Source organism: Pleurodeles waltl, chromosome 3_1, assembly GCF_031143425.1.
Source record: "Pleurodeles waltl isolate 20211129_DDA chromosome 3_1, aPleWal1.hap1.20221129, whole genome shotgun sequence".
Classification (NCBI taxonomy): Eukaryota; Metazoa; Chordata; class Amphibia; order Caudata; family Salamandridae; genus Pleurodeles; species Pleurodeles waltl.
In genome coordinates, this window is record NC_090440.1 from 1,525,203,187 (window position 1) to 1,525,215,229 (window position 12,043).

The following is a 12,043-nucleotide window of genomic DNA, read 5'->3' on the forward strand; positions in this document are numbered from 1 at the left end:
CCTGGGACAATAAACGTCAGTGACGACATTCTCATTCACGCGCACACTATCGCAGAGCACCACTCATGCCTTCAGAATGTGCTCTAACGAATCCAAGAATCAGGACTCAGCTTACATCGCAGGAAATGCAAGTTCCTAAAGGACAAGATACAATTCTTTGTGTACGTGTTCTCAGCTACCGGTGTTGCACCGGATCCAGCCAAAGTAAGTGACGTCAAGAACGCACCAGCTCCCATGAGTGTGACAGAAGTCCGGAGCTTCCTGGGCATGGTTAATTAATGTGGCCGGTTTATCAAAGACCTATCTACTCTCACCCAGCCCCTCTGAAACCTAACCAAACCCTCAGAGGCATGGACCTGGGGCCCTGCAGAGCAAGCCGCGTTTGAAGCCATCAAGGAAGCACTATCCAGCGAGACCACACTGAGATATTTTGATCCAAAAAAGAACACCAAAGTCGCTGTAGACGCAGGACCGAAAGGACTTGGGGCTGTACTGTTGCAACAACAAGGGGAAGGGATATGGTCCCAGGTAGAGTATGCCAGCAGGTCACTCACTGAAACAGAACAAAGATATTCTCAGATAGAGAAAGAGGCGATAGCCGTACATTGGGGCTGTAAGCACTATCACATATACGTCTATGGATACCCTTTTACAGTGACCACCACCATAAGCCGCTACTCCCTCTGTTCAACGGCACAGCTTCGAAGCCTCTGCCCATAATAGAGAAATGGATGCTTCAGTTACAAGACTACAGGTGTCAACTAGAATACAGTCTGGGATCTGAGAACCCTGCTGACTACCTCTCCAGACATCCCCGAGAAGCCTCAGATGTAGCAGTGCACGACGCACTGGAAACAGAAGAGTATGTCCGGTACGTTGCTGATCGATCCTGGCCCCTACCCATATTGATGAGTGAAATTGTTCAAGCCACCAAAGATGATGAATGCCTGCAGAAAGTTTTGACAACAATACAGACCAACCGGTGGCATGTCATAAAGAAACAATTACCCCTGTTGAGCTCAGACGCACGACGCGTATTAGGAAGCCTATATCATGTGCAAGACGAGCTCACGGTGGACTCAGAGGGGTGTGTACTGAGAGGGTGCAGGCTGGTCATACCATCCTCACTCACTACCAGAGTTGTGCAACTGGCTCACAGTGGTCATCAAGGAATGGTAGAGACAAAAAGCGGCCTAAGGACGAAAGTATGGTTTCCCCTCATAGATGAACAAGTCGAAAACATGGTGAAGTTGTGTGTATGGTGTCAAGCCACCGGAGAACCAAGCAAGCCAATCCCTGTAGAGACCGAGCCTAGCCCTGAAGGACCCTGGGCATCGGCGAGTCTAGATTTCGGAAGCCTCCCCGATGGCCGCCACACCATGGTCCTCATCGACAACTTCTCCAAATACCATGAGGTAGAGAACATCCCGGCCCTCACGGCAGACGTAATCATAGCATGCCTGGAGAAGGCAATGGCCACTCACGGCCTAATATCAGAAATAAAGACAGACAATGGGCCGCCATTCCAAAGTAGGGAGTTAGCGGAATACCTTGGCAGCACAGGCACTCGACATCGGCGGATAACACCAAGATGGCCTCAAGCCAACGGGGAGGTCGAAAGATTCATGAGAACTTTGAACAAAGTGATTTGCGTCGCCCATGCCAACAACCAGACGAGTGACTATGCCATCTACTCATTCTTGCGAAAATACCGCCAGACACCTCATTCGACAACCAACAGAGCACCTGGGCACGTCACGTTTGGGAGAGCTACAGTTGACTCAATCTCACACCACCACTCATGGACACCTCCAGCCATGAATAGAGACCAGGCTCAGGAACAGCGGTTAGCCACCAACCAGCGTGCCAGCCTGAAGAGGCGAGTGGTATTGTCCGACCTGGAGGTGGGGGGACAAAGTCCTGCTGAAAGAAGTATCATCTGGAAGCAAGTTCCACATGCCATTTGGCACCACTCCGTGGACGATCATCTAGCGAAACGGGTCAGCAGTAGTAGCAAAGCGCGGAGAGAATATCATCACCCGAAACGTTTCACTGTTCAAGAGATTTTATACCTCGGACGACAAAACCCTGAGTGAGCCCTGCAGTCCCTACGATGATGATGCGGTGCCATTACCTAGTGAAGACAATGACAATAATCTGTGCTCTGGCGGTTCGGGGGAAGACAGGCCAGGCTCGATCCAGAGTGAACCCTCAAGCCACGAACCCTGACCTGAGTTCGGTCCAAGGGAGGTCAGAAGTCACCAGGTACAACGTACGCAGCAACCCCATTCCGTACACGCGATTGCGCAACCACATGTGGGATGGGTGAGATGACTTTTTGTTCTACTTGTTTTCTTTCTTGTGATTTTTGGAGGAATATGGTTTCGCAGGTCGGTGACGCAACCGGTCACTGGACACCACCAACAATAGAGGGGCACGGCCCGGAGTGTTTTCCTCGGGCGCGCCCATGTACAGTCGTTTGGCCACACCTGTGTTTAGGTGTGCTGTGGTTTGCCCCGAGGTCAGGGGCCTGAGTATAAATAAACAGGGCATGGTCGGAAGGCTCAGTAAGTCGCGAACGGAAGATGAAGGACATGGAGGTGCCGTTATCGAACCCGCCTGGGCCGCACCCGACCACGCCGGTAGAAAATCAGCATTGTGTCCATGTGTTATTCAAACTGTCAGAGTACAAGGTAACACTAGCAGTGGCAAACACTACAGTCAGTACTCAGACGGAACAATTGGCAACGAGATGAGGAGTATGGACAGCATTCCGACCGCTGCCCACACGATCTATGTTCACACCAAGTGCCTCCCACAAACCAGCTGCCTTTACCTTTGAGGTAGGCCACCTCACTTCTCCTTACTGCATGCGCCTGGCTGCTGATACTCACAACTCTGCCTGCTGTGTTGCTTGAACGCCTCTGGCCCTGTCGCCTGCAGCCTCCCTGTCTGCTGCTGCTGGGTGTGGCCTGAGCTGCAATGCCTCAAACGATGGCCCCGCGAGCTGCCTCCACACTTCCCAGGCTCCGGCTACACCTCCAGCCGCATCATACGTGACTTTCCTGCCAGCTGCTGGAGCAGGGTCACACCAAAAATGTGCAGCCTGCCGTCAGCCTGAGAGCCGCAAGACACCACTGAGTGAGGCTGGGAGCCTATGGCCCTACCTGCTTGCTGCTGGGCGTGTTTGACCCCCAAAGACTGCTATCCTCCTGCTGGTATGCATGAGTCATAAACACCAGTGTCACAGGCCGGCGCTGTTCAGATAGGTGTGACCACACCTCCTGGACCTGAATACTGCATTGGTGGGTGTTTTTTCATCAACTACTTGCACAATTACCATCATCTGCATCACCACACGGTCACGATTTGTCAGCCCACAACAGCCACCACCCCGGGGTGCACCCTACATTCTATTCACCTGCACAGCCTGGCCTATCCTGCTGTTTTTGACTCTAACTGCCTGCAGCGAAGCCCAGAACTTTCATTTAGCCTGCAGAAAGATGCCATGTGGTGCCTTTTGCATTCTGTTACATGCAGCTGGTGTGCCTTAACAGCTCCACTTCTACCCTAACATCAGTCCATAATAGCATCAGTCCCGGCTCTTGAGCTGTTCGTGGTGGATGGCTCTCCATTCAGACAGGCAGCAAAATGGAAGGACTGAGACAAACGCCTAGAAATGTACTTTACAATTGTGGCGCTAGACAATGACAGATGACGCCTCATGCCCTTGCACTTAAGGGATGCTGCTATTCACAAACTGGGAGAATCAGTGGTTAAAGCTGGCCCAACATTCACTTACACTACTCTAAAACAGGCTCACTTCGAGCCACTCACCAACCATGATTATGAGCGGTTCCTATTGTGTCAAGCGAGACAACACCCAGAAGGTCCCTGGACACATTTTATGCTTGGCTGAAAGATCTAGCCAGTACATGCATGCTACTGAGCGATGATGATGAGATCAGAGCCCAATTCATTCAGGGTTGCCTAGCTGTGAAATTGAGGGAAAACATCCTTCAGGTCCCAGGAATGCCCATGGTCACCATACTCACGATGGGGATCTCAAAAGAACTCTCCAAGGTGTGTGCCAAACCTATCAAATTGGCCATACAGTGCCAAGGGAAAAACGAATCCATCAATGTGGTCACAACACAAGATGCTGAAAAGAAGAAAGCTCACATCAAGGCAGCCACAGCTCCCAAAGTGTGTCACTGGTGTGAAGGACGAAATCCACATTAGGGACCCAGCCCAGCGCAAGGGAAGAAATGTCCAGAATGCAACCTACTGGTAGAGGCCCTGACGTGTTAGGGAGTTTAAAAAAAAGGCCAGCGACCCCGACCTCGTGGCTCACAAGCATACCCATGTCTGTGTGATTATTGCTGCTGGCTGTTATAGTTATTTCCATGTGACTGGGATCTACTGTGCAGTCATTACTCAGAGAGTACAGATGCCAATGGCTTTAATGAGTGGGTGGGCCGCATTTATGCTTCTGAAATGATGTGGGTCTCGCACAGCAGGTCCTGAAATGGCACAGTGTTGATTAGTTTCCCTCTGCGCTGACGAAAAGTGGAGGAGCAGGATAATCCCTACCTGCCTTATCGCCAGTTTTGTATCCCTGCTGCAGCCACGCCACGAAGGAGACACAGTCACTGGTTGGAGGTTTGCATCATCTGACCCTATGCACTCAGACTCCTTTATCTATCTCCTAGTGCCGCGCCCAGGCCAGGTGGAACAAAGCAGTGCATCTTACGGATAGACCGGCGCACGTGCTAGATCCAGCGGCAATAACTCAGACCACACCAGTGCTATAATCTGGGCATATGCGCACCCCTTACTTGGTTCTTCCCATTTATTCATATCCTACAGCCCCAGCCAGAGGAAGTCCTCTCTTAGCATCCTGGTCAGCCAGTCACGACCTGGCGTGACACTAGACACGGCATGCCATTACACCAGGTAGCACACTTAAAAACTCAACTGCAATTTTCTAGATACAATTCAGTAAAAAAAAATGAAGCTCTATTGGCAAGACCAAAGATGCAAGTATTGAGAAAGCGTAGTTCTGTAACATATTTATACAAAATTTCTTTAGTGGGATATTGGTTATAAATTAAAGATAAAATGGAGCGTGGGGTGGAGGCTATACAGCCCAGGGATATACAGTCCATAATCTCAAAAAACGCTTTCTGGTCCAACAGTCTGGCCTTCGTGCATGTGTGTCCTTGGGCTTTTTGGGAGCCTTGACTTGTCACACCCGAGGTTACCGCAGGCTTTACTGTCATACCCCTGTGCTGTGTTTGCCCATCACATTAATGATAAAGCGCCTTGACAAAGAAAGTCATTAAAACAACAGTGCCGGGAGTTGGCAGCAGGCTCAGGCCTCTGCATCATGTGCCGTGATGTATCTTGCTCCTGCCTCCCCCACTTGTCTATCCAACCCTAAATTATCACTACAGGAAACCAACTGGCAAATATTGTCCTCGTCTCTTTATCCTGTAATTAAGTATTAAGGCATCTTCCTTTTAATCTGCTTTCTAAACCCCGGCCTTTGTGATGCAATTGACACAACCCCTACACCTTGAGCTCAACAAAAACAGATGGGCGGTGATTCCAAGAAGTCATGGAAACAAAAGATAGACCGACAATAAAAGACTGAACAAGATCTGTCCAGCAGCCATTGCGCTACAGACTTCGTCATCAGATATTGAGCGCAAGAAGAAAACTTCTTAATCCTTTTAAAGAATTTTTAAGCAACTCGTTTTTGTCGGATGTTTTTAATTATTCTGTGCCCTGCTTGTTATTGAAAATATATTGTGTAAAAACAAAACAAGCTTTAATTTCATGCGGTAATCACCTGCTTTTGATTCTATAAAACACATTACACATTAGTTTATCTTGCAATCAAAGTTACTTTGAAATTATTTGTTTGTAAAAGGTCTGTCATATCAATTGACTGTTTACAGATGTCGATATGTTTGCACGCTGCACATCAGCGTGGCTTTCGTAAGGCCGTCTTTTGTTTCTAGGGTGGACTGCGGTGGGATGCACCGAATGCTGTAGGTTCTTTTGTGCCTCCAATGGGGCGAGGGTGGGCGTGATGATTTTCCACGCCCCTCTCCGCTGAGCATTTTTCAAGTGTATATATACTGTAAGCTGGAGCCGCTGCGGCAGTATTGCCACTGTTGGAAGTCATATAGGGCTGTTGAGGCTCGAAGGACGAGACGTAGGAGCGACTTTTCGTGCTTGCCTTTGTTTGTTGTTTCAGGAGCTTTGCAGAGTTGCTGACCTAGGGTTGCATTGAGCAGCTCGCGCTCTGTATTCACGGGCCTGACTTCTTGTCTCCAAGGGATCTAGTGCGCGGCAGACTCGGATCCGCTTTCTTTGGGGGTTTTGGTTTCCACTGGTGTGCTGCTGGTTCTGGGCTGCAGCGGGGAGAACGCGAGCTCTCCACTGATCGGGGTAAGTACGAGTTGGTCTCGGACTGGCATGGGGAGGTTGCTGCACGGGAGAAACGGTGGGCGCGCTCAGTGATGCAGGGTGTAGCACTATGGCTTGATACGCACCTGCACCTACGTACATGGGGAAAGAAGGCTGACGCTGCTAGTGCAAAATGGACGTGCGCCTAGAGCAACGAACATAGTGGGAGACAATGTGTGGTCTTTAGCTGCACAATAGACAAAGCTGCGGCAACAGCCCTGAAGACGGCTTGGTAAAGCTGGAGACTGCAAGGTCACTGAGTGGAAAGATGCGAACAAAGGGTCTGCAGATGCAATCCACAGGCTTGCAGCCACGAGGGCACCACTGCTAGTTGCAGTGGTAAACTCGGACGATCACAGTAGGTCTGTGAGATCAGAATAATAACCGATCAACAGGGAGAAAATGCGCCGCCTTTTAGGAAAAACAATGCCTGGATCTTTTCTTTCCTTCTAGGTGTTTGCTTAGGCCCCGGTGACCACCTCGAGCCTTTAAGTCAGAGGATACCCCTCCAGGCAGGGGGTCTCTGATATTGTGATATCATATAAATTAGACTTGTTGTTTTTCCCTGAGAGCAGGGGAGTGAAGGGTAGCCTTGTCATGGAAGTAGGGGAGGGGTGGCTTGTACTGTGTGCCCAGTGTCTTGTTCGGCGGGGATTTACCCCCACTGTGTGTGCCTTCGTGTGGAATGGGCCATTTCGGGGACCTGCTGTTTGACTTCTCATCTGATGTCCAGGGCATGGAGGCGACTCTGGGCTGCGTGGGTACCGCGGTGGAGAGGTCAAGGTGTTTTTTCAGTGTACCTTGTTTATCTGTATGTGTTTACCGCTGGTGCCTTCATGCAAGTTTCTGTCAATTTGAGGGGTTGGTGTTACCTCGATGCCTATCGTGATGGGTTGGTGGATACACGGGAGTGCAAGTGAGAATTTGCCTGTAATGCGCCCCCCTCCAGCGCGGGGGTGTCTCGCTTTCTGCGCTGAGTTCCACATGCTGTGTGCACTGCTCTTCTATTCAGGGCTTTGTTCTGCCCACACTGTATCTAGTGAGCTGAAGCAGCCGGGCCTTGAAGGGTTAAACTTTTGTTCCTAGTGCTCTCTTCGCGGAATGTCTTGTGGGGTTGCTTTCAACTGCGGCAAGGACTGCTGTTATTTCTAGAGCAGCCCTGGACCCTTCGGTAACTTAAATAGGACATGAAATACACAACTGCAGCTAGCTCGGAGCCGGGAGGAAAGCGTACAGATTTAGACCATGTGTATGTACATCACATACCGACTGGCGTGGAGAGACTTGCCAACATATATTATCCTTACATAATGTACTTAAGGCAAAAGCATTGCAGACCGATGAGAGTCGGGAACGGCTGCATAAAATATGCCTAAACATGCTGCACGTACTGGCCTGGGAGGTCCATGTGCACATTTATAGAATACAATTATGATATTATACTGAACCTGCTGCCAGTACAAGCCTGGGGAGCCACGCGAGTAGATGTATGTACACCTGCACGGTCACTCAGCAGCCGTCACCTGTGCATTCCTCTGCACGGGTCACGGTTGTTCAGGGTCTCTGTGCATTTGTGTATATATAAAGTACAGGCACAGGTGTGTTTTCCGTACGATTGTGTAAATATTGGGGGGGGGGGAGGGGGGGGTGCTTGAGAACGTGCACATATTTCGCTGGACCGGATCCTGACAGAAAAGGAATCGACTGACGTATGTAAAGAGAGCTGACGGGCGGGGAAGCCGACATGCGAAGTGTATGACGGATGGGTGGTTAGGTGGGGCGGCCGCAGCGCTGGAAACATATCATGTAAACGCAGACGGCAGGGAAGCCTGAGGCAGGTTACCCTTTGTGTAATATCCTGGCTTCTATTCCAGTTGGTGTGCAATCTAAAAACTATTTTTGTGTTTATGGAAGTCTGAAAAATGATTGGGATGCGTGTGACCAACGTGCAATCCAAACACAACAGGGGTGGCCTCTGGATTGCACATCGGAAAATATTCTCACCCCCACAGCCCTTGATATTTGAAGTTAGCGCTAAGAGACCGGGTGGTAACTATGACTGCACATCTAGTTAAAACCCACCCGTTGCCATGTCTAAGGCTAGTCGACAGTCAGTTAACTTACCAGCCTTATCGATGGGTCACTGAAGGGCGGGTGGGGGATGGGCGACCGGTTCAGTGATTCGAACCGCTTTGAATTTGGGCTGAGACATCTTCATCTCTAGTAGCGCTTTTTTTAGAGACGGAGTCGGTGTTTGTGTTCTCAAGTGGTGTGGGCGGGGGGGGGGGGGTAGTCGAACACAGTTGCAGAACTAGAGGTGTCCTGTGGTAGGGTGCACTGGTTAAATGTTTTGCAGGTCAGTGAGTGGTGGAGTTTGTTTTGTGGGCCTAACTTGAGGTCTTTGGTCTGTGTGAGAATGGCATCCACTGTCCTATACGATTGAGGGGTTAAGTAGTTGGATTGTATTCTAGACCTTTGTTCCAGCCTATGACTTGTGTGTGGGTGGTTGCAAGTAGATGTTATCTAAAAATGTGTTCTAACGATGAGTTTTTTTTTTTTTAAATCTTTTCAGTGATGGCAGATCATATGATGATGCCCATGGCCCATGGGGTGAATGGACTTCAGAATTACAGGATGGGCACGAATGGCATGCAGGTGCAACCCCAGCACACCATCAGGACCCTACCCAATGGACAGATGATCCAGTATGCAACTACCAACATGGACGGGGGCATGAGACTTAGGCCTGCCATGAACACCCAGCTAGGACACCACCAGCTGCCCTCCGCCATGATGTACAGTGGGCAGACCCCACAGCAGCCACAGCAGCAGTTCATGAGCCCAGTGGCCTCTCAGCAGCTCATGGCCAGCATGCACTTACAGAAACTGAACACCCAGTACCAGGGGCACCCGCTCATGGGCATGGGCAGCGGGCCCATGGGTGCCGTCTCCCAGCAGTTCAGGATGGGGCCCGCCCTCCAGCACCCAGGACTGCAGCACATGCCACCCCCTGCCCTCACTCTCAATGGTATGGACACCGACCTCATCGACGAGGAGGTCCTCACCTCCCTTGTGCTGGAGCTGGGCCTTGACCGGGTTCAGGAGCTGCCAGAGCTCTTCCTCGGACAGAATGAGTTCGATTTTATTTCAGACTTTGTCAGCAAACAGCAGCCCAGCACGGTCAGCTGCTGAGGGTTTCCATTTTGGTCTGGGCGGGAGGGGGTCTCCTTGACGTGGACAATCAACGGGCACTGATGGATTGCACTGGATGGTATGCTTTTCACTTTTCAGTGTGGGGGTATATATTTTCCCCTTGGGAGGACTCTTTTTATTTAAGAAAAAAAACACGTATGGACTGCTTTGGAGTTTAAGGCAAGTGCTTCAGCGTGCTATGTATGCAGATTGGGGCCGGTCCTCGCGCGGAATGGCCACGTTGGCCTGCACACTGGTGATCTCTCCGCTTGCACCTGGGCGGCAGTGAATACAAACATGGTGACATTTCTGTCAGTACAACCAAGATGGCAATTTGATCTTCCAAATATGTGGGTGAAACGCGCGGTCTGAGCTTGTATCAGCAGTAGCCAAGTCTATCTGTCGCTGCACCCTTTGTAGGTGATTAGGAAATAACAGCTTTATGTTCCCTTTCTAGCCAAAAAGCTCCACACTGCACCAGTTGATATACTCAGTGCTGGAAAATGAGATTTTTGTTTATTTTGTTTTTTCGTGTGTTTTTTTATTTTTTTATAAATAAAAGCAATGTCCCATGTCTGCGGTTCACATGACCAGCCGCAGCTGTCAGTATCTCTGTCCTGGCACAGCACCTGCGGCACAGATTAGGTTAAGCAGGGTTGCTATATATGTCTTTAAGCCTTATTAGTATTTGTAGCCCACGTTTTGACATATGTACGAGTAATCATGCTATTTTTAAATATTTGGAAACGGCTTTAGGCATCTAAAGCTGCAGTTTCGCGCCTTCCCTCTCCACTTCTGAAACCAAATACAGTAGTAAGTTGAATATTCCCGGTCGTAATGTTATTTATTTTTAATTATTTATTGTGAATCCGCCTGGGGAGGACTGAAGAAAGACGCTGCAGTTTTAAAGCGCGGCTTCAGATCACAGCTGGAGCATTATTATATGTATTTCAGCGGTTCTACTGATGACCTTCATTAAACGGCTTTATAAAAACAAGTATTTTTGGGACGGTGCCCAGTCCAGACAAAAGGCGGTGCTAGTGCTTGTTCACTGCGAGAATCGAGCCAATTGAAGGGGGAAGGGGACTGTTTCACGCCGCTGAAGTACTTGTGACGACTGCGAGGCGTAACTGCCCCCTGCTGTTATGATTGCACATTGCAGCTCCTCATTGTTGATCAATGTAGCGAGAATGTACAAATGAATTTTTCAATAAAATCTAAAAATCTTTACCATTTCTTTTTCATGTCCATGTGTTTTAAATCAAACTTACATTTGATGAATGCAACTTTTTAATGTGGTGACTTGAACTGCGTATTTCATTTATGGGTGGGACATATCGCACTTTAGTTGTTTATTTGACCTGCCCGGTTAATCTCACAGAGCTGTCCCTATGAGCCGGTCCCACAACTTATTTGTGACGGAAATTCCCCTCTCTGGTGTTAACCAACTCCTAAATGTTACATTTTTCTGACACGAAACTACGTAATTGAACATTTTTAGAAAAGGTTGCAAATATAGTAATATCGTAGTAAAACAGGATTGCTTTCTTCGGTAGAACAATGCAAATATGAAGACTCTCTTGTGTCTAAATTGGCGCATATTTGTAGGCTGAAGTTGGTGTAAAGTGTTGAGAAAGCTGTTCCCATATATATTTGTTCCCATAGTTTGCAGTCTCTAGAAGCTGTCCCTTAAAATACAAATATTTGTGGAGGGTTATTGTGGTTTTAACCTTCATGGAGCTGAGGGGGAACTGGGGAGATAACCAAAGCAGACGCTTTTAAGACGCATATATATGGCTGCGAATAATGGCATCCTTCACCTATATGGGAACATTAGCATCAGAGTGTTATCACTTAAACGTACGCAGTACGTTTGTTTTGTCCATCGAATCGGACCTTAAATTGCACCAGCAAGTTTAACTCATCTGTTTTGAAATGGCATTTAAATTCATTTATAAGTTGCATTACCGATTCATTTGATGGCTGTTATTGGTAGTAACATTGGTTTTAGCTATCCTTCAATTGTATCAATCTTATTTTAGTGGTCTACATTGCGTGCGATTAATGTGATGCATTATTGCTGTTAGTGAGTAACGTTCCAACTATTAGGAGTAAGGATGTAGTGCTTCTTTCTTTCCTTAATTTCTGCTTTACGGCAGACTAGCTATGCATGAACTAGCGGCTGTATATCGCCCCAACTGTTCAGGGCTCCACAGTGGCGAAAAACACATTTGAATATGTGGTTTATAGGAGCCTAAAGGCAGAAGTGTATAGGCGCCACAGTTTTTCCTTTGATGTAAACCAGATCCATTAACTCCAACAATATAGGGTTGTGACTTCACGTCTTTGTGACATTATTGCCAATTATCCATGC

General features: G+C 48.6%; 1 protein-coding gene across 1 annotated transcript; it reads left to right on the plus strand.

Annotated features, from left to right (window-relative positions):
• Positions 1-6,294: 6,294 nt before the first annotated feature.
• LOC138285321 (cbp/p300-interacting transactivator 3-like) lies at positions 6,295-10,902 on the plus strand. Its single transcript, XM_069225100.1, has 2 exons — positions 6,295-6,459; positions 9,050-10,902. Exon 2 carries the CDS (start codon positions 9,052-9,054, stop codon positions 9,667-9,669), a length of 618 nt encoding a protein of 205 aa, XP_069081201.1. The 5' UTR covers positions 6,295-6,459; positions 9,050-9,051; the 3' UTR covers positions 9,670-10,902.
• Positions 10,903-12,043: the final 1,141 nt, after the last annotated feature.